Source organism: Pinus tabuliformis, chromosome 3_1, assembly GCF_031772625.1.
Source record: "Pinus tabuliformis cultivar Carrire ecotype Pingquan chromosome 3_1, CPIR1, whole genome shotgun sequence".
Lineage (NCBI taxonomy): Eukaryota > Viridiplantae > Streptophyta > Pinopsida > Pinales > Pinaceae > Pinus > Pinus tabuliformis.
The window spans coordinates 934233136-934257014 of NC_142301.1; the positions used below are offsets into that span (position 1 = coordinate 934233136).

General features: G+C 34.5%; 1 protein-coding gene and 1 long non-coding RNA gene across 2 annotated transcripts; both read right to left on the reverse strand.

Moving 5' to 3' along the window:
* Positions 1 to 815: 815 nt before the first annotated feature.
* On the reverse strand, positions 816 to 12620 carry LOC149190835 (uncharacterized). The gene is made up of 19 exons (XM_089412286.1): positions 11407 to 12620; positions 11218 to 11286; positions 10912 to 11116; positions 10648 to 10777; positions 10488 to 10553; positions 10332 to 10400; positions 9964 to 10045; positions 9803 to 9862; positions 9662 to 9714; positions 9381 to 9556; positions 4350 to 4527; positions 3628 to 3685; positions 3478 to 3534; positions 3019 to 3264; positions 2873 to 2937; positions 2684 to 2740; positions 2399 to 2492; positions 1869 to 2009; positions 816 to 1779 (listed from the first exon to the last, which is right to left on the reverse strand). Exons 1-19 carry the CDS (start codon positions 12604 to 12606, stop codon positions 1666 to 1668), a joined length of 3120 nt encoding a protein of 1039 aa, XP_089268412.1. The 5' UTR covers positions 12607 to 12620; the 3' UTR covers positions 816 to 1665.
* Positions 12621 to 12688: 68 nt separating this feature from the next.
* On the reverse strand, positions 12689 to 14532 carry LOC149190836 (uncharacterized). The gene is made up of 2 exons (XR_016256021.1): positions 14013 to 14532; positions 12689 to 13372 (listed from the first exon to the last, which is right to left on the reverse strand). It is a non-coding gene; the product is annotated as an uncharacterized LOC149190836 (long non-coding RNA).
* Positions 14533 to 23879: the final 9347 nt, after the last annotated feature.

Here is a 23879-nt window from a genome sequence, read left to right on the forward strand (position 1 = left end):
TGGTGCAGCTGTTTAGTCTTTGTTGTGTATAGTGATGACACTGGACGAAGGTATTCACCAATTTTGTTAGGTCATATGTATCAGTTCTTCTCTACAGGACAGTTTTGGACTTTATTTTTTGAACACAGATGAGTCTGATAAGATCCACCAGCCAGAATACATGCATTGACGTGTATATGAATCATGTAATTTTGTATCATTTGCTAATGAAATAAAATTATTGTTTTTTTCCAAAATACAAAAAGATTTAAATGTTAAGATGTACACATGTTAATCATGTGATTTTGCTCAAGTGGTTAGGAAAACTATTTGTGATCCTCTCCACGAAGGTTCTATTCCCACAGTGTGACATGTAGCCCATTGTGATAAAACTAGAAAAATAGACTATCTTTTTTTAGTCTCTTTATGGTAAAGAGATCAACTCCTTTTCACATTTCTTTAGCACCTCATACAAAATGATCCCCCTACCAGAATTATAGAACACCCCAAGTTTCTCAAATCTAAGTACTTCCACACATTATATTTCAAATTTGTCCAGATTTTTTCGCAAAGATTGTTCACATCTGCATGAAAACAAATTAAAGTGGAAAAATACATCAAGGTGTAAGACCCCTTCCTAATAAAACTGTAAACGAGCTTGCCCTTTATAGCTAATCAGTTTAAAATTTAAATTGTAATTTATAGTGCCCCCTTGACCTTATTATTTCTGGACATTGATAGAATTCCAATTTCAATTCCTCAACATATTCCTTTATTTATTGATCATTTTATAGCATATTGCACCATAAAATCATGTTTCCTTCAAGAATCACTACTTAAATCAAAAAACGATGTTACATATCAATTATAATCAAAACTTAGAAACCATGTCCAATGCAGGTCTTCAACACTACAAAACTATCAGAACCATAGAATGAAGCAGCCTGACGAACATCAATTTCCTAACCCTTCCACATAACACCTTACATAAGACCATCTCCAGCCAGTTGTGCACTTGAAGAATATTTCCCTCCAAAAAGCAATATCAGCAGTCCATAATTCCTAAATCTCCCAATCTGGAGCAAAGCAGTACAATGCAGAGCCAATCAAAAAACTACCACCATCTCAGGAAGAATACCAACATCTTAAATATTCCTCTGCAGATGGCCTCCCGCAGTCCCTGAGGACACCATGTTTCCCTCTTAACACTGGGAGTTTCATCTGTTTCAAACGAATACTATCGATTACTGCCAAAATTGTTCTCTAGTCTCTGGACCATGCACACTAAAGTAATAAGGTGCATCAGAATAGGCAGCATTAATCAATAGATGCAATGCAATTATATTCGTACTTAAACCTGCCCATTGTATTTACGTCAATTGAATTCCTCATGGCTTGCCAAATTTCTTGCTGGTCACAATACTGTAAACTCTTCATGAGATAAATGTTTGCATGAATACAGTCAAAGCACACTGCTTTCCTGTGCAACAGAGGTAAAGGCTCCACTAGAAGGCCGTGATCCATATGGTGTATGCTCTTTTAAGCAATTAAAATCAATGTCTGCACAAACCTTTTCATATTTTTGGACCATTAGTATCCAAAATATCCAAAAAAAAATGGCATCCCAACTCGCTATGTCATAACATCTAGCAGTGCCAATGTCATCATTCAGAGATATTGAGTTCACTAGAGACCCTTGTCTGGAGCACCACAAACACTGCTGAACCTTGAACATGGCTTCTCTAACTTTGAATTGCCTTGGAAAGACATGATCTGTAGATCTTTCCTGTACTCATCAAACTGCAAGTAAATAGTTACAGTTAGATTAGACGTCAAAGATAATTTGCAAGGCAACTACATGATATTGGAAGTGATAGTTTGGCACAGACCTTGTCCTCTGACATTTCTGTGAAGCCAAATTTGCTTATCCAGATGGACTCAGCTTCCTCCGCAGCAGGCAACACCAGATTTTCAACATTCAAGAATCCAAGCAGCCTCTCAATACATGAAAATAATGACTGAAAATAACCCTGTAGAAAATTATCCCTTGTCATTCATACTGCTTTCTTTCTGTCCGTTACAAATTCTAATTCTTTCTAGCCAATGATGGTTTGCTAACAAAATAATTATTCAAACAGAATTGTATCAATGAAGTCACAAAAATTCAAAAAATTCGGACAGCATAACTAATTTCAATCATAGACAAACAAGCATCCCAAAAATTTCTTGGCTAAGTGGAAAACAGTCCAATAAGGACAGACAGGCAATGGAGAAAGTGAACTACGCTAAAATAGCAGGATAAGCTTCATGTCAAAACAAGTAGTAATTGGAAAGGTTTTTCATCTCTAAACCAAGTTGGGTGTACAGGAAAATTTGAGAATAACATGATCAAAATAAACCCTCATGATCAAACAGTCACCTGTCCTTGACTTCTCGGGCTAGTAGCAACAAGTGGTAACTCTGCAACTTGCCGTCCAAAAATTCGAAACACTGCAGCTGAAATCACTACTGAGCTGCAAATACATAAGAAAAATCACATATTTGTGAAATAAGTACTAGGTATACACCACAGCCTATAGGAAATAAAATATCATAATTTCAGTATCACTCATAAGCAAAACTGATCAATCTTTTAGAATTGAATATTTCAGATACTAAAAACACTGCATCTCAAAACACCAAAAGGAATTCTTAAAACACTTACTCTGCTGTCAAAACTGCACAATACATCCCTCGAAATTCCTGAGCCTTCATGCTTTTACTGCAGAAGAAATGCCAGTGCACAGTTTCAGCAAGAAGGACTTTCCAGTATCAAACATACATACTGAAATCCAAAGGTAGCCTGTTAGAAAGACGTTACAACAAACAAATATATGGGAAGGGGCTCAATCACCTGTAGACCATTGAAGGGATTAAATCTCGACCTGTCACAGTGTCAGTTATAGGATCAAAGCATTCCTGCCTCAAAAGCATAACAAGTTAGGCATATCAACCAATTTTTAAAATCTTCATTATATATAAACAGGCAAACATACTTACAGCAAAGATAGCAGCAGCCTCTGAAAGTAGTACCCTACTGTCAGGGTCCCTTGTTTTGGCATGAAGAAGCTGCCAGGATATATTGGCACTAGAAACTTCTTCCAGACCCTTATCACGTCGCTTCTTCATCAGCTCATCAGTTATAAAAGAAGGTAGGCTTTCTGGTCCATGTGAAACCAATTTTTGCAGTGCAGAATGAATTTTTGTACAATCATTGGAGCAGAACCATTCACCCTCTGGCAATTCCTGTTGCACATAAAAATCCCTATCAGGATTAACACAATAAAGTAACAAAAACGCTACTCTGTCAGATACCTAAACTGCTCAGAATTCTTAATTAAAAACCAATCCTTTGCATCAAAGAAATAAAACAGAAAGTATTTACAATGAAAATATCCTTAAATTGGTTAAAAGAGTAGCATTTCTCATATGGAGTTCAGACATAAGGATTTGACCTACTTTTAAATCTGCCATGCCCCGTTCTCTTAAACAGCCAACGTGGAACTCCTTCTCACACTGACCATGCAACATATGATAATTAAGCATTCACTACTCAAAACGACTAAAACAAACAATATGCAACAGCATGAAACAGGAAAGTATCTGTACTTGGTCACAGAGCATAACAGTGCGATCCCCAAATGCCCGTTTATCGAAATCATGAAGCCTGAATCCACATCACAAACATGCACGAATAGTGTTAGCTCATATTTGTCTGTTCCAAAGGCACTATACAGTATAACTATAATGAGAATGAGCATCCTCATCTATTTTGAATATATGCTTATACTGTAATGGAATCTGAGACCAAGTTGCTTAAACATCCATCCAGCCTATATACAAGAAGCTATGTTGTTAAGTTCCTCAAACACAGTAACCAAAAGTGAGGTTAAGGAGTGCATGTCTTTAGAGGCAGAATTCCATTTAAATCATAGTACCTGCCTCAGAGAGGCCAAATGTGATAGAAACTTCTAGCTCTTCTCTCCTAAACATTCTCTAATTAGAACTTGTGTAATTAACACTGTTTTGTAGGACTAGAAATCACCAACATTATTTAGCCCATCAATTTCCTTGGCAAATAGCTCAGCCTTTGAACCTGAGCTATTCAGTTCACTGGGCACAAGGATTAAAGAGGTTCTTAAGGTATACACTAATATGGAAAGTATCATCACAATATTTCAAATGCCCATGATGTATATCAAAACCAGAAAGGACTATTAGAATTTGAAATAAACAGAGGATTAGTTTTGGGATATAGTTTGCATTCTAATTTTTATTAGAAACTGTTTTTTAAGAGAAATTATCATCTTTTACATGTATATAAAATGCACCTGCATAGTACACATCCACCAACTGTTTTCTCTGGGGCATTGACAACACGTGTACAGCGATTGGATGGCATTTCCTGAGACCCTTTTCTAGCAGACAACTTTCTTCTTGTTCTAGAATGATGCTGGCAATTAAAGCAATACCAATTGCCCACCGGAATACGTGGCTCTCCAGCACAATCTGTCAATTATACATTAAATCGAAGAAAAAAACTTCAGATTCTTTTCATCATAAAATAAACCAGAGAAAATCCAGTGTGAGTAATAATACAAAACCATAGAAATGGATACAAAATTAGATTCCTAATAATGGGATCAGATTACATAACACAAACTCATGTCTTCATTAACAAGGTTAATAATTCCATCTTAAGGCATATGCTTTGTTGAGTATAAACTATCAAAGAATACCTCACCTATATATGGTTTACGAACGTTACTAATTAGATCATAGGCTCGTATAGAATTAATTAAACAGAGCAATACTTGACAACTACTGCATTCTCTAACTTGTAATGCAGCCACTATGCATATTCATGTCTTATTGTTAGCTATGTTATGCAACTAGTCAGAAAAACAAAAGAAAAGGTAGATCAACGACTTGAAAATAAGCCTCTTGGAGGGGGCAAATTATGTCAAATAATAATAATAAATAAATAAATAAAATAAAATAAAATAAAATCCATTTACTGGACATTGCAGACCTTAATCTTACTTCAACCTAGTCATAAGTTCCAAATGTGTGCATATTTTGCTCAAAATTAGTTTGCAAAGATTTCATAAATTAGCAACTTAAGCCAGACAATATGACCACCCAAATCAAGAGATCTGCTGTTGAATGTGACACAAAGAACAACTTGCTCTGAAATGGGCATGCTGTGATTGCATGCAGCCTTGGCAAGCTAATGAATGTGAGGATTTGGCCAAGATGGCAATTTGTCCACAGTTTCAAAGTACAATATTAGGCAATTGGAATAAACCAAAACATCCATTGCAAGAGTAGGTGGCAATTTCAAAGCATGGTAGAAGTTAAAAATAGCCAGTAGACAATCATAGTAAAGACCACAGGCAAAGAGAAAACCCACAAGAAATCCTCAAAGTGGCCTTACAAGTAAATCAGAGAGCTACAGACATTGTATTTAGTATGACCTGAAAATTGTAAAATAGATAACATAAAAATAAGGGTAAAACCAGATAGGTAGCCACAGAATGGTAACAATAAATGGTCTTGTAGAGACATGCAGATAAGATAAGACTGAAATAGATCCATCCTAATTCCAGATCTATTAAGCACCGAGAGGGATCAAAATTGAAAATTGAAATGCAGATCCAGCAGTGCTTAATACACAATATTGTTAATGTTCAACAAATGACCACAAAAGTAGGTCAATGAGACTGGTCTAAAAGAAAGTACATCAGTGTAATATAGAGTGGAAGTGCATAAGCAGCTCTAAAAGCTACCATGCACGACACATAGGATCACGAACCTTGTTCTCCATGTTTGCAAGTATAATTAAGATAAAGCAATAAAGATATAAGAGAAAATACACCATCTCACAGCATAGAAAAAGGTATTTGCTAAAAGCAAACTATGATTCATTAATATGTCTGTTTGTTTATAAACATAAAAGATTGATCTTGAAGAACAAGAAGGGGACTAAAATTGAATTAAGCATTAGAAATCTTGGTGCGAGAAAGACCATGCATAGAAGTTCGTTTCCCTTCTTTTCCACTGCTGTAAGTTAATTTTTTTTATTTCCTGATAGGATCACCGCAGATAACCGATGTGTTTCACTAAACTAACTATCTATAGAATTCCTTATTTTAGAGTCCCGTTGACATATTTTGGTCATTTATCGACATTAACATAAAATATTTCTCTTTTATTCAGCGGATCTCAGTAATTCTATGCACAGCTTCTATGTCTGCACTACATGTGCATCTTACCTTTTTATCAGGGTTAATAATAACAAAAAAATGCAAGAGTTTCAATTGAATTGAGATTCCTCCAATCTACTAGCTTTATGCAGAAAGTATAACCTTTTCATCAGCAATACAGAAGGCACTGCATGATATTTTTCTTAGTTCTATAAAGCTTACTTTAGAGTCCGGGTGACATATTTTGGTCATTTATGGACATTAACATAAAATATTTCTCTCTTTTATTCAGCGGATTTCAGCAATTCTATGCACAGCTTCTATGTCTGCACTACATGTGCACCTTACCTTTTTATCAGGGTTAATAATAACAAAAAAAAACGCAAGAGTTTCAATTGAATTGAGATTCCTCCAATCTACTAGCTTTATGCAGAAAGTATAATCTTTTCATCAGCAACACAGAAGGCACTGCATGATATTTTTCTTAGTTCTATAAAGCTTACTTTCCTAGTCCAAGGAGGAAGAAAAAAGCTTTGACACAGGACCCCATTAGATCAAATATGACACATATGTCACTATAGATGTTGGAATTTATTAATAACACAAACCCTAATGCCAGGTTGTGTTTAAGGAGTTTTTCATGAAAACATAGCTGTTTGAAATCAAGTCAGGACTCGGGTTATGATATTTTTATCATTCTATGGTTTTGCACATAATTTTTGCAGGCTTCTAGGCTGATGGTTCCAGTATAATAAATACATAATAAGTGATATGCCACTATGTTTTATCCACATCACTGATTCCCATGGTGGTTGACAGCATATGACTTCCAGATGCACACAAATTTCTCGAGTCCTATAGAACTACAATGAAAACATTCTATCAGCAGACTATTGTTAAATGCAAATTTATTTAGCCTTGATAATAAATCTTCTCTACTCGTACTAATTCCTAGCAGTTCATAGGAGGATATAAATGAGTGGACATATGGTAGGTTTCAAACCTGCTTTAGGCATATAGTCAGAGGGGATTATTTCACTTCATGAAGTTCCAAGGAGATTACAATTACATTGTTTGACTAAAATAGGCATGAATAGGTTACCAAACATTATCTTTTACTGAACAGGATAATACATTTGTTTTGCCTAGAGTAACTACTTTGTTAACTAAAACCGACCAATCCACTTAAAATCCCATTCCAAATGCATTAATTTCTATTGTTTACATTATTATATTATCTGCATTTTCTAGTTTCTGTAAAATGGAAAATCAAACATTTAGCATTAATGTGTTTCATGACATTTCTTTTCCCTGTTTCATATTGCAACTGAGTACAATGTACTACCGTTCTTTGAAGCTAAAAAAGAAGTGCAACTTTCTTGCCTTCGATAGTCACACCAAAACTTCAAATAGCAAATTTATGTTTAATAATCAAGCCTCAATTGTTGGTAACAAACTTTTAAAGCTTTCTTGTACAAATAAATACAAAAAAAATAAAATAAAAAATCTAGTAAAGTTCAATCACACCTTCAGCACTCATGACATAGGCAAGGTAGGTAAAGTGATGAAGGGCAGTCAACAGGGATTGAATGGAGGATATGGTGAATAAATGGAGTGTGTTAAAAGGATTCAAACTGAAGAGAGCCTGCATCAGAATGTGCATATATATATTCCCTAAAACTAAACCTTGGTTTCAGTACTAGAAGACACAATCTTTACCAGACTGGTAAATTGAAATTCTACATGTTAATTATGTTTGGCAACTGGCAGAAGTTCCATTTGCAAGCACGAATCCAGAGAAGCTATCTGAACGCCAGACAAACTTGACTAGTGATGCCATAGCATCCTTCATGCATAACATGATAACACTGAATGGAGATCCATGACTAGAGAAACTGGAAGGATGGAAGAGGAAATGTCTGAAATTAGGGAACTGCTTCAAAAGAAGGCTGCAAAGACAACTAAGCCGAAGGGGCAAGTTTGACTGTCTATGGAAGTTGCCACATGCCAGAATACCCACTCTACACCTCCTCACTCTGCATCAGCTATGGAGATGAAGGAATGGCAACATTGTCTATATAAGGTGATGATTAATTCTGTGGCAAGGAGAAATAGTAGTTCCCTCTTTTGGTTTGCTACAATGGTATCAGTGATTCAGTAAGTCTGCTGGAGCATACATGCAAAATATAAGGTGGACAGTGACATAAAGGTATCATATATATGTAAAGTAATGGCCAAACCATAGGCAATTTTATGCCAGAAATGGAAGAGGTCCCAAGGGTTAGTGAAAAAAACTTCCATCAGGATAAATAATACTGGTTTCCCCTGCTGCTGCAATGCACTTCAACAGGATCTGAAGCAGATGGAGACACTGAATATGAAGACCATCTGAGCACTGCCTGAATGTTAATCTTAAAATATTATTGGCTTTATACTGGATACACTAGCCATAGCAACAATCTCAAATCAGTTGATATTGCCAACTGCAATAAAATGGCCCAAAACAAATGCTCATTACAGTGGCCATGTTCAATCCATTTCAGGTGTAGGTCTAGAGAATAGGACTATCCATCTTAGAAAATTGTGTATCAATATTAATAATAAACAGACATTTAGATTTACCAAAAATCTTATAAGACCCTTGACATCCTAGATCACATCTTAAAGCAATCATAGATAAAATAATTCTGCTCCTTTTTCTAAACATTCCACAATGTTTAATGAACGATTCTATGACTCTGATAACAAGCCAATCTCTCCATCCCTCACTCATCCTCAACCACCAACTCTAGCAAAGCCTTGACATCCTTTCTCTCCTCTATCCAGCACCAAAACTTCCAAACTTCTGCATTATGACTGTACTTGCACCATCTTGTATATCTTCTTCAGCTTGATATTTAGCTCTTAAATAGACAGACAGTTCTTTATCTATATGATTTTAGAATTTATCTGGGAGTTTCCTTCACACTCCTAAATACCTACACTAGTGACTAGACATACCTTTTCGCCCCATTGACATACTTTTGTAGTCATTTGTTGGGCACTGATGTAAAATTGCCATATACTATTTTATTGTATATACAATGGGCATGGTAGAACTCAGTTCAAGAGACTGAAGAAAAAAATGAGAAAACCAACGTTATTTATCACGTTTACCTGTGTGGAAGGCCCTTGGACAGCCATCACAAAGAAGCAGATCACCTCCATCTCCACATTCTGTACAGATATCTTCATTCTCATCACATGATTTTGCCTTGTAACTTCTTTGGTTTGCCAAAGAAAGTGCCACTTCATGCAGGGACTGCCCATCCGGAAGATAGATACTATTGTAACTGTTAAGCAGGCATTGAACTGGCATGTTAATTATCACTGGTGATGACATTTTAGTAAACAAGGTTTAAAGAGTGAAAACATAGACATTTTCCTATGACACTTACGGATTCCGCCTTGAGGATCGTCCAGCATGAGCTTCAAACTGAGAACAGCTAACCTGTTTGTAGATGGAAAGAACCAACTTAGAAGCATGAACATCAAATGCACATCATCTAAACACAAAACAATCAAATGCTCATGCATACCTCAGTGTTGCAGCAACTGCAGCATATGCCAGATCCTAGTTTATATCCTTCTAGTAATCGCTGTTAACAAGGCCATAATATTTTGGAGAAACCATCAAGATTAGAAACAAACCAAAGAGAACCACAAAGAATATAAATGAAATCAAGTCAGAGAATGCTACCTGTCCTTTTACATAGTAGGCAAGCTTAGTTCCATCAGGCAAGCCATGTGGCTTAAAAATTACTTTATGCAAAGTCATATCTCTGTGATACAAATTAAAAGCAAGTGTCAACAGCTTAATAGTTTTGCAAATTTGAGCAATGTAGCAAGCAAACAAGACATTATTATGCAGCTGGCATATTTATCAAGTACTGTTTACTATTTGCAGCCATGCAAAGCAGCAATCTTAGCCTCTTATCATGAAAAATACTAGCAAAGGGCATAAATTTCTAACTCCCGAGTCCTTAGCAAGTTAGCACTATAGATAGCTGTAGAAAAAGAAACAGAAATAAAGGGATATAAAGCCTCTATGAAAAATATAATAGTTACCTTTGTTGCATCCTAGATTGCACACTGGGCCTTCCTTGTGATTTTCTATCCAACACATTAGGAGAACGCCTGCATTTCAAAATGTCTCAATATCAACTACCATATAATACACATATAGAAATTCGCATAGCAAACTGATCAAAATCCAATACTTACTTTGTTAACATCCTGTCTTGGCCACTAGGCTTCACTTGCACTTTTCGATCCAGCATTTTAGACGGTCTGCAGATCAAAGCTCATGTTGTTACTCTGGTAGAAACACATTTAAATGTCCAGGGATGATAATCAATACAAGATAGTTGTTTTTACAGCATACCTTGCATCCAGGTTGACTTTCTTTTGCAGCTTAGGCTGATTCTGTTCAAATTTTGGCTGATTCTGTTCAGCTAAGTCACAGGCTTGACAGAGCCAATTGGATTTCCTTGGATTTGAGAGGGGAATAGGTTCTATAAAGAATTCAAATAACCAAAACTGTCATATTAGTGGAAAAGAAAAACAAAAAGACAGACAATCTAATGTGAATGCATCCAAATGAGATAGTTTCCACACTAAAACAAAGGAATAATTCTGAGTGAGTTACCTCTACATTTCCGGCAAGCTAAACATCCTCTGTGTGATGAAAATTCTATGGCTTTGTGAATCACATCTGAAAACCTGTCAGGCCCAACACGCTTTCCTGCTTCCAAAACATCACGCAAAGACCTCCCATTCTCAAGAATTATAAAATCACTAGCATGCCTTGCCGTACTACCAGCATGTTCCTCAAACTTGCAGATACTGACAACCTTTAGAAACAAGAAAAACATTAAAAGGATGTTAAGTAACACAGTTATTTATGATTTAATGCATCACAAACATAATTTGAAAAGAAATCTCATGAACTCACTCGTCTTCCTTTGCAAATGCAGCAACTGCACAGTATTCCTTGTCCTTTTATCACTCCTGTCAGCTTTACCTAAACAAAGGAACATTCAATAGAAATAGGTTCATAATCTTGCTACCACATATATCCTGCAGCAATAATCCTACAAGTACCATTTACTCAGTCTAGGATGCAGAGAAAATTAGTTTGTACCTTTTCTGCGCGACCTATATATCGAACAAAGCATCCTTCAAGTAAACCAGTTGAAAGCATCAGTTTAACAGTTGATGGAACCTGATCCAAAACTCTTTTCTCTGGCATTTTAATTTTCAGCTTTATTTTAGTGGAATTCCACAATGGCTGGTTTTTGGATACAGAAACATCTCTTTGCAAACTTTCTAGTGGAGTTGCTTCTTTTGAAGGAGATGCATCCAATTTGATATTCTGGAGATGCCCCTGTTTAACACTAGGAGATGAATTATTATCAATGGATGATGCAGAGGGTACCTTCAGTTTAGTTTGATCCACATGTGGGCCTTCAAGATTACATTTGAACATGTACTCAGCATCTTTGGAGATTTTACAAAACTTTGGACTGTCCATACAACCATCATCATGCAGACATAAAGCTTCTGAGGAATCACTGCCACTTATTTTGTTCAAATTACATTGAGGTTTGTCTTCAACTTTGCCACGGTGCCCCATAGACCCCAGGACACTTTCCTCAGTGTTGTCTCCTTCTGATGCTTTATTGTCTCCATTTTCAGCATGGAAATTTTCACTTACAATAAAAATTTCAGAGGAAAATGTCTGAACCTCCCCAGTAGATGACAGGAACCCAGAAGGTCGAAAACTATCTGAAGGAAAATCTTGCTTGCAATGAGACTCTTCACAGTCCATCAGATCACCATGATCTGCCAGTTCTGTGGGCTCTCTTTCCTGACCATTCTGAGGGAATTCCTGAAACTTTGGCTTCTCTGGGCTAACTTCTGATTGATCCCCCGAAGAATTTGGTGAGCACCTGTCCATTCCTCTGCAGTGATCCTCGACTCTATATTTTGACTTTCTGCTGGCAACAGAGCCAGCCTCCAAAACAGTCATATCACTCTTAGATGATGATTTAGTCTGAGGCTCAGAGGGTAACAACGATGCTTTGTCAGCAAATACAGAAGGCTGGACAAGCAAATTTGGAGTTAAACCATCATGGTTGTCATCTCCAGGAAAGCTTTTGGAAGAAGGCAATCTATTTTGTTCTGTAATTGGTGTAAATGCCAAACTTGGAACTGAGGAATCAGAAAAATTAGCGCTGTAAAGATTAGAATTGCATTTAACAACTGAGGAGGGAGTATGAAGGGTTGCCTTGGTATCAGCAATCGCTGCTACCATTCTATCTGAGTCTGACAAGTCAGCCATCGAAAAATCAATTTCATCCTTTTTGAACTGACGCAGGTATTAGGTGGTGAATCTGCTAGACATTGCTTATCATATTTTTGGCTAGCTGAATTATTTGCATGACCATCCTTTCTTGCTACTACATTGGTTTTTCCCTGCTTTGGGCAATTCTAAAAAGTCTGTGAGCTTACCCATACTCCTTAAGTGTCGTAATTTCCGATTGTCTTCACCTCCATCTCCAAAGAGGCAGCGCTTGAACTCTCCTTTTCTAAGGCTACTGTGTTTATTGGATGAATTGGTGCAGATTTCTGATTTGCAGACTTCATCAGACACAAAAAAGTCGGTGTTTGTTTCTTTGCTACTCCTGGTTTGCCTTTTAGGGGTTGATGGACTATAAGGACCATTCTTGTCATGCTCAATACTTTCAATTTTGCGCTTCCAAAGGGTTCTCCCACTTACCAGAATGTTTGGATTTTCGACGTCTTGGTTGCCTCCCTTGTAAGCTGTGCCATGCAGTTTACCCTTAGCCATTGAAGATTTAAGTTATTGCAGCAGGTAGGCCAACAACGGCTCAATTCTCTTTATAACAAGTTCCGAGAAAGCAAAGAAACCACAGATCAGTCCACGGATTAACTAGTGTAATGACTCTTATAATCCAACTCCGACAAAGCTGTGCAGGCCCCAGCAGCAAAAGTGAACGAGAACAATAACGAAGGTGCTTCAAGAGCCCCAGATTACCATGTCCAGCACCCTCGCCGCTGCACAAAATCAGGCACGCTAGAAACACCTGCAATCATTTACCCATGTCATGTAAGCCAGCTCCAGGAATCCTACGCAGCTGATGCCTATGTTTTCATTGACAAAAAGGAAAACAAGTATCTCGTCGAACTGATCTGCCCTTGCCAATATCATTCCACATTTTCAATCACACAGAAAAAGGTCTACCCAATATCGAAACCTAGATCAGATGTAACAGGCAGCTTCCGAACACCCAAATCAATAACAGAACATAAGAGTCAACTTGCCCTAAACCAGTCAAATAGTTTTCTTACAACATTCAAACCCCAACCCATCAAACCCTAAAATAATCACAAAAACAGAACAAATCCCAATGTAATAAAAACGAAAAGGCATGCCAGAAGCCTATCATGCCTAAAAAATCAAGAGTCAAGAGAATGCGGAGAACCCGTTTCAACCAGGACAACAGCGTATCAGACCAAACCCTTTCCCTAATTGAACTACAAAAATAGAGCCGATTAAAAGATCAAAATAACAAAAAAAATTCCGTAAACGAAGAAACCCAATAATCAAAATGCATGTACACTACCCAGAATTTCTACAAATCCCACGAAAACTACAAAAATCCGAGAGAACCCAAACCCTGAATCCATTCCAACGGTCAGAGAAACAGATCGGATCCGCCATACCTGTATACGAGAACGCCCTTCTGGAGAAAAAAATTGTCAAATCACAGCGCCGTTGTGATTTCCAGGCGCAGGTTTGACCCGATCCTAGACTCCTCTGTTATTGCCCTTGAATGAATCAGAATGAATGAATGCAAGCACGGGTAGAGCTGGGCGAAAGGCCTAGAAAACCATAGCGAGAGAGAATAAAAATTAAAAACTCTCAGAGACCGGCATGTCTAATTGTTTTTTTTTTACCGCAAGTAACGTGATTGGTTAACGGACGGCAATATATATTCAGAGCTAGTGTTAAACGGGGGTTGGGGGGTTTCAAATTTTGGGGGTTCCCGGCTCTCTGTTTGAAATTTCTCGGCTGCCTTCGGTTTTGTGCATGGCGAGTACTTTCCGACTTTATCTCACGTGGCTCGGATTGAATCTTGAGTATGGCTAGAAAACGAGCATAGACCTTCCTGTTCCCCCTCTTCATAATGTTGGGCAACGTGATTATTGTACTAATGCAACACTGGAAAACTCCTCGAGTGAATCACTCTGTTTTCAGTGGTAATTGTTGTTTAGTGGTAAGTTAATATGCTTACCCCTGCAAAAGTAGTGAAATCTGTATAATTTTCAAGAAAATCTACTCTAATTTAGTTGTATTTTACCAGCGATTATTGGTTGCAAAATGTAATTTGGGGAAACAAGCAATTTTTAGTTTATAAGGTGGGTGAATGTTTCCTCAACACATCGTCCTTGCAATGTTGGAGCTCAGTGTTTTTGGCTTGAGACAGTGTTCAGATTGGTAATATTCTTGCATCATGTTGGAGGCTTTGTAGACTCGATAAAGAGTAGGGGTCGATATCCTTACTTGGCATATTACTCTTATGAGACTATTGTTTGTTCTACTCCCTTGGGTCAAGCTAGATGTTGGTTTACAAGAGTTTCAGAGCTCTTAGAGTCAGTGGGCATTCAGTTGGATCGTCTCCCTCCTTTCTGATATTCCAAGATGCTCCTAGTCACCTTTTACCTACTAGACAAGGGTTGAACAAGATCATCAGGGAGGACATCTACAGGTGTTTCGTCCATGTCATCTGGGTCAATCCTCTGGGAGGGTTACGCCCAAAGATAGCCTTCTACGTTGAGCAGTTCTTGGAGTTGATAGATGGGCTCATTGTTCAACCCCGGTATGCATTTCGCCATTGGGTGCATGCTCTTCGCATTCCTCTAGGCCAAGTCAGAGTAAGTTCTCATAGACTTCTAGTAGAGACAAACCACCAGATTGCTAGACCATACAAAATCTGCGAGGTATGTCATTTACAGGAAGTGGAGACTGAGGTGCACTTCATTTTTGGATGCCTTGTCTACTACGAGATCATAGGAAGGTTCCATTGTTTAGAGATTCTCAGACCCTTGTTGACTTTTTTAGGTATCCCGATCAGAGATGTTTGGCCCTATATATGCAGGAGGCTCTCAAGTTCTGAGCCCATATTCTTCAACCTCCCATCAGACCAGACCCCACACAAAGGATCATGACATTTTTCAGGGTACTACCTTCAGACAGGGGCACCAAGAGACCGATTGATACCAATTCATATCCAGACGCTAGATCAATGAGGATCCTGCCACACGAGATTTCTGCAACAAATTTGTCTCGATCTGTTTTTGGGAGATAGATTAGGTCCTCCAAACCTCAGTAGTGCACGAACTCCCCCAGGCAACGATTTAGTGGACAGTCTGCACTTTCCACTAACCCTTCATCGGGCCAGCGAACTTTGTGGAGTTTTCTTCAGTGTTCTTCATCAACCTTGGCTGTTAGTAGAGATGGGTCTGATCCTTAGACCCATTGGCTCTTGGATCTTCTCCGCCATGGCATTCTATACATTGTATCTTTTATGTTCCTGCATTGTACCTTTTATATTCATGCATTGTAACTTTTATAGGACACTGTTTGGTTCTCCGGCATTGTATGGACATCATTGTACTCAACAGTCCCTTTGACTTACTTTGTGGTCAATGGTTGGACATAATATAATTATCTTATCTATCTATCTTATCATGAGTGGACTTTCATTCCTGAAGGAAACCTACAATTTGTAGCTTATAAGGTGGGTGAGCTTTTACTTCTGCAAGAGGCTTATGTGTCTTGGGTTCTCTCAATCATCATCATTATTCAAGAAAAACATGTTTGGTCTATAAATAATGATTAGTTCATATGGGATGAGCATCATCATCATTATTCAAGAAAAACATGTTTGGTTTATAAATAATATTTGGTTTATATGGGTCCAGCATATTCAGTTTATATGGGGCTAGCTTTTACTCCTACAATAGATATTTAGATCTCGGGGCTTAGTTGTTTTAGTCATCATTATAAGGAAAACCAAGTTTGGTCTAAAAAAGGGTGAGCTTTTACTCTTGCAAAAAGCCTTTGAACCGCGGTTTGTCTTGAGCCATTAACCTGTTTCCTTTCCTTGAGTCCAAGGAAAACAAACAAAAACTCCTACAACAGGCCTCAAGATCTTGGCTCACCTCAGCCAACATCAATGTTCAATAAAAACCACACTTGATGTATAAGAGGGTGAGCTTTTACTACTACAAAAAGGCCTTTGAGTCTTCCTTGAGTGTGAGGAAAACAAACAAAAACTCCTACAATAGGCCTCAAGATCTTGGATCACCTCAGTGATCATCAATGTTCAATAAACCATACTTGATGTATTCTTAAGAGTGTGAGTTTTTACTACTGCAAAAAAGCCTCCGAGTCAGGTAGTCTTGAGTCGTTGTAACAATTACTTACATTAAGGAAGACAAACTCTTAACTACAGAGATGCAATTTAAGATCATACTTGACGACCATGTAAACACTATCTTTATATTGGATTATAATTATAATTTAGGCAATAGACAAATTTAATAATAATAGACATTTCATTTATAATAAATGGTAAATTATCCACCCTCCCAAAAAGAAGGGTAAATTACTCATATTAAAATTACAAATTTAATAAAGAGAAGATAAATTTGAATATTACATTTACTTTAGATAGAAATTTAATAATTTTACTAATTAGTCATAAAAACATTATGGAATGAATTTTATCTTTTTAATGAGAAAATGAGGTTGTAATAAAAATTATTATAAATCTCAAGTTAATTTGTGATTTAGCAAAGATCAAGATTCCCAACACACCCACTAGGGGATCACACTCTTTCGAGTCTCTCCCCTTCTAGCCTCATCAAAGTGGGCCAAATGTCTCACTGGGGGTTTGAACCCGAGTGAAGAGGGTGAGAAGCCAACATTTCAACCATTTAAGCTATCACCTTCAATGAACTTTAAAGAAAATGAGGGAAGTGGTTTTCTAGATCACACCTACAATACAAGATAGTCATCAAATAGAATCAGAAAATTTATTATAGGCACCACCATGTGATAAACCTCTTCTTAAGTTTACAATGATGTCATTTGTCACTTGCTTTCAAAGCACAATAATTCACAATGGTGCTTGAGCAATAGTGATGAACACAACTACATATAAAGAGATAGATGGTATTGAATTATCCATGAGATCATGTGGTCATGGGAGACAACAAAGTTTACATGGTATAAACATGCTATAATTACAACTAGTGATATAATTGCAAAACCTTTATGGACTTAGGTATACTGAAGTAGAATTGTTTCTAGTGACTCCACATAAGGGTTGGTCACCTCTTTGAATCTACTATCAACCAACGGTTTCTTGTCTAAGTCATTTATGAGCCCCAACCATTCTAACATGTCAAGTCTTGGTTCTAATATGGAAATTCAATCTTCTCCCTTATTTGTAAGTATGTAACACAACACAAGATAAAGTGTTGTTGAATTTCTCATTTCTACATACTAGCCATAATTCTTGTCTATGTCATTTATGAGCCCCAACCATTCTAACATGTCAAGTCTTGGTTCTAATATGGAAATTCAATCTTCTCCCTTATTTGCAAGTATGTAACACGACACAAGATAAAGTGTTGTTGAATTTCTCATTTCTACATACTAGCCATAATGTTTCCTCGTATCACTGTTGAAGTTGTTCTGGTCATCTTGTTCCAGATGTCATCATATGTAAACTAACTCTTATTTGGCTATACAAGTTTTTCATGTTACAAGATGTTGAGTTTCAAGTAGTTTTGATCTCCTCTTCACTTTTAAGGTTCTATATATAGTATTGCTTTGTTTATGGACTTGTTTTCATCATTTTTCCTTCCTATTACATTCATGCACCTTGTTTTCCAATATATTTTTCATAAAATTATTTCTCTTCCATATTTTACTCTTCAACTCATTATCTTAACACTTAATTTCATTATTTCATTTTTTTTTTTTTATCTACATTAATTTTTACTAAAACCATATCATTATCAGATATTATTATCACTTTTACATTTTTACAATATCAATGTTCTAAATACTTCCAATTTTATAAAATACTCATATTCCAAATATATATATATTTAATCCAATCCAATTTAAATACTTAATTTTGTTTTATTAAATTAATATATCGTATATACTCTATTTTTTTTTGTATATCTATCCATAACAATATATTAACTCTATTTATATTTATTTGTATTTGTATATATAACCATAATAATATATTATTTTCACATCAAGATATTATTCTACTTACTCTTCAACTTTGCTTTCATCACAATCTAGATTTTAAAAGTGATAATATGAGTAGGTAAGCCAACCATTAAAAGGAGAGTGGCTTTGTTAATTTATTTATTTATTTTATATTTTTAAGTTGCAATTACTTTAAGAATTATGTGCCCAATTGGCCATTTTATTGATTTTGAATTTGGGTTGTTGGAGAAAGTGGGGGGAAGATGGATGGAATCTTCAACTTCAAGGGCACGCCACTCACGAGCCACTCTCTTTAAGGAAGGTAGCATCATTACAGGGCATACTCACAACGTTTGATGTTTTTATTTTAGTTATATTTCTTTCTAGGGAAGATTAGACATTTTAATTTAAATTATAAAAATATTTTTTATTGTATATTAAATTTTAATATTTATAGTTTTACCAAATTATATATTTTTTTATTATACATTATTAATTTTTTTATTTGAAAAAATTATAATTAATTTTTTTAATATAAATATATACTATTTTTACAATTCACATAAAAGGTTTTTTTTCTTGGAATTTAGCTATATAATTTACAATTTGGTTGTGATTTTTTGTAATTTAAAATTCACTTTTGAATGCATAAATGAATTTAACATCTTTAAAAATTCTCAGGTATTTGAACTTTGAAATTAAATACCTTAAACTAATGATTTCTAGGTTGTGATTTTTTATTATTTAAAATGAGTTTTGAATGCATAAACAGATTTCGAATGGTGAAAAATCTTTGGGGTTCAAGTTGAAATATAATTAAATGATACATTGTATTACCATTAAAATATGACCACTGGAATTTGTTTCATAACTACAGTGTTTAACTACATCCTTAGATGAGACTTTCCATCTTAATCTTGATAATGAACCACATTAGGTGGTATTTAACTGCATCTTTAGATGACACTCTCCATCTTAATCTTGATGATGAACCACATTAGGTGGTTCAAATGCTTGTCAATGTGATTTTAAGAAAAAAATGTCAAAACTAAAACACAAAAGCTTGAATATAGAGTACTTGAATTTTGCAAATTAAATACTTCAAACTTATGATTTTTAAAAATCTCTACTCGGTTTTGACAGAATTAACTAGAAAAGGTGCTGGAAAAAAATACCATTTTGTATGTTAGTCAAACAACTACTATTTTATAATTTAAGAAATAATTTTGTAATTATGTGGATATAAACAATATGATATATTAAAAAAATGTGATATAATAAGTGTAATATGAAGCAAGTTATGTTTTTTTAGCCATGTGGTATTGATAATCCATGGTATTGGGCCATGATATTGTAACAAAGTCTATTTATGTATTAAGAATCTTCATAGTAAAGTGGAGGTAAATCTTCATAGTTAAAAATCATGTTCCTTGTTTTGTTATATGTGTGTGTGTGTGTTTAACTTATATATTAAGACGTACTGAGTCTAACTTATAGACAAAATACAATTTCAAGCAAGATAGTGATTTTTTGTTGTTTAAAATGCATTTTTAAATGCATAAATGGATTAAGCACTTTGAAAACCCCCATGGCACTAAAATTCTATAGATTAAACAAATATTTTAAAAATCTCTACCATATTTTAGTTAAAATTAACCACAAAAAAATGCCTTAAAATTTTCATTTTGTCTATAAGTTAGACTACAACATATATTAATTGTGTTTAGAATAACAATAATAATTAAAAATAAATTATAATTTAATTAGTTTTAAGTGTTTTGATGTTTATTATAGATCGATGTCTATCCACATTTACAAATCATTTAATTTATATAAGTACACTAATTTAAAATTTATGTGTGAAAATCTTTTAATACTAAGATAAACTAATTAAAAAAAAAAAAAAAATGTAAGTGATGGGAGGCTTCTCTAGTTATTCATATTGTTGGAGATTTCCCGGAGAGAACTGTGTAATGATTTTTTGTCAGTCCAATATTTCAGATGGTTACACCATCCATTGTCAAGGACCAAAGAGCTTTGTGAGTAAATGGGTGCTTAAGAGCCTTTTTAGAATCGGGCCTCCACCCGACGAGCCAGTTGGGCAGCAGGGGTGGGGCTGGGGCTGGAGAGACTGCTCGAGGAAAAAAGGAAAATGATTTATTTTTTCCTTTTCTCCTATAAAAAAAAGCTCTTAAGCACTCCTTTACTCACAAAGCTCTATGGTTCTTAAGCACTCCTTTACTCACAAAGCTCTTTGGTTCGTGATGATAGACTATAATTCATTTTCTCTTATAAAAATGCAGCTCTTTGGTTCCTGATATTTTCTCTTATAAAAAGGCTCTTCAACACTGGTTTACTGATGGATGAAATAACCATAAGCATAGTTGGATGGATCAAAAACTATTATACAATTCTCTTCTAGAAATCTCCAACAATATATATTTTTAAATTTTTTTATAAATATAAAAAAATCATTAAATTATCAAAAATATTACATCCATAAAAATGAAAAATAAAAAATAAAAAGCTTTCTTGGGAAGGAATCTTGGAGAGAACCAACCTGCTAGAAATAACACCACAAATGGAGGGACCCCAAACACTTGACCTTTGCCACTTTTGGTATGTATTGGTTGAAATGTAGGTATTTCTTTCAACGGTGTACTCACCTTTGTTGACTTTAAAAGTGAAAATGAAAACGTGGTTTAAGATACAAGTGGATGTGATCGTGACTTTTTTTATTATTATTGAATCTGCTACGAACCGGGCGTTGTCAACGGGAATTGGTAAACTCCATGTGACCTAAACACGCATATCTGCCACGTCACACACGCCTTGTGTTCCTTTCAAGGATGGTGTTCCCACCTGAGTTAGGTTCCAAAATTATCAATATTAAAACGTGTTATAATATGGGAAAGATTCTAAGATTGAGTAACGTGTTAGGAAAATTACAATTTTGTCCACAACTTTCACAAGAATTTGATAAAAAGAATTAAGCATGATTTGAGTTTGACCACAGTCAAAGTTAAGTGTGTGATAGAGCGATGTAACAATTTGATAAAAAGAATTAAGCATGATTTAAGTTTGACCACAGTCAAAGTTAAGTGTGTGATAGAACATTAACCATGATTTGAGTTTGACCACAGTCAAAGTTAAGTGTGTAATAGAACTATGTATTTTTTCTATTATAAGCCTTTGCTAAAAAGAATTAAGCATGATTTGAGTTTGCCCTAGTTAAGTGTGTGATAGAGTGATGTTTAGGGATTTGTTTAACTTTGAATTGATTTATAAGGTGATGTTTAGGGATTTGTTTAATTTTGAATTGATTTAGGGTTTTGATAATAATTAAAGTTTTAATTATTTGTATTGTAAATTTTGATAATCTGAAGAAATTTTATGTAATCAAAGTTAAGTATGTGATAGAGTAATGTTTATATTTTTGTTTAATTTTGAATGAGTTTTAATAAAATATTTTTTATTTTTTTTGTATTGGGGAATTTCATAATTGGCAGAAATTTTATTGTATAATTGAGATTAACAAATTTAGATTCCTAATTGTTGTTGTTAAAGTAAGACAACTATTCATTATAAAAATAAGAAGTAAGACATGTCATTGTGTTATTCTTTAGTGTTTAGAATAGTATCTACAATAAATCTTAAATTTTTGAGATATAAAACTAAATCAAACTACATACTCATTAAAAACTCAACATATTATTAGTATAAATTAAACTTAGAGATTTTTATTAAAAAAATAACATATCATTAACAAAAATTAAACTTAATAAAAAAAACAATACCTAAACCTAATTCACACTTAATAAAAAAAACAATACCTAAACCTAATTCACAAGAAAGAAAAAGTTAATACTATTAACACTATCTTTTTCTTCTATCTTAACAAACCTAATAATAGACTCTACCCTCTCATCTAATGATATGAAACTAAATATATTAAAAAAACACCCCCACAATACAAGTGACATTATCAACCATTTGTTTTAATTGAGCCACCTCCCTTTCCTTTTTACTTAATTATGAGTCCTTGACTATATCAAGGAACTATGTAATTGCCCACAATACAAGTGACATTATCAAGGGACTATATAATTGCCCACCATACAAGTGACATTATCAAGGATTGTTTTAATTTGAGTCACCTCCATTTTCTTTTGAGGTACTTATGAGTCCTTGACTATATCAAGGGACTATCTCACGGACATCTTTTTTACTATAACTAGGAAGTCAAATGTTTTACTATAACTAGGAAGTCAAATAGTCAAATGTTAAGCTTCTCTGGTTGTGCTTAAGAGGTTTGTACTCTTTTCATTTCAGTGGCTTAATATAAGTAACAATTTGCAAGTAAATTGGATGTTTTCCTATTGTTGTGACTTTTCTTTTATTGTAATGTATTTTGGATTAATGTAAAAAATAATGATATTTAAATTGGCAAATGTGCGAGGTGTTTATATGATTTTATGATATTTGTTTATGCTTTTATTTTTGGTTTTTAAACCACAATCAACTATATTAGGGGAAATTTGGGAAAATTTAATATGTTTTCGAAGTTGAGCTAGTGTTAAAAGTTTTTTTTTTTTTTTTTTTTTTTGGAAATTTACATTAAGGAAAGGAAAAATATTTTTTTTCTTATTAAAAAATCAATAATTATTAAGTAATTTTCAATCTCTATAAAATATTCTAAATTTTTTTAGTACTAATTACAAATTAAAACCTAAATTTATCTCAAAAGTAGTTATGCTCGTTCTATTTTTTCAATTAAATTAATTAATTAAAAAAATTGTCATATTAATAAGTTTCATATCAAATGAGTCATGGTTTTTTGGGACTGTGGTATTGATAAGCCATGGTATTGGCTCATGTTATTGTAACAAAGCTTACTTACAAGTTAAGAATCTCCATGGTTAAGAATTTTTTATATATATTTTTTAAATGTATATATGTTTAACTTACATATTAATTCTTCTTTAAAAAAATTAAAAAATTATGATTCTTTTAAATCGATACAATGTATCATAAAGTAAGTGTTTTGATGTTTATTATGGATTGACACCTATTGACATTTACCAACATTTAATTTATTTGTTAGTGTAAAATTGATAAAATAGAAATTGTGTAAATCTTCTTAGAGTCCAATAGAAATAAAAACTTTGAATATTTATTTTAGGAAACAAAAACAACTCAATTGCATACCATTTATATTTTTTAAACCATGGTGAATACTCTGAATAATCTAGGCGAAACCACACCTAATTGTTAACCAAATCATTTAGATC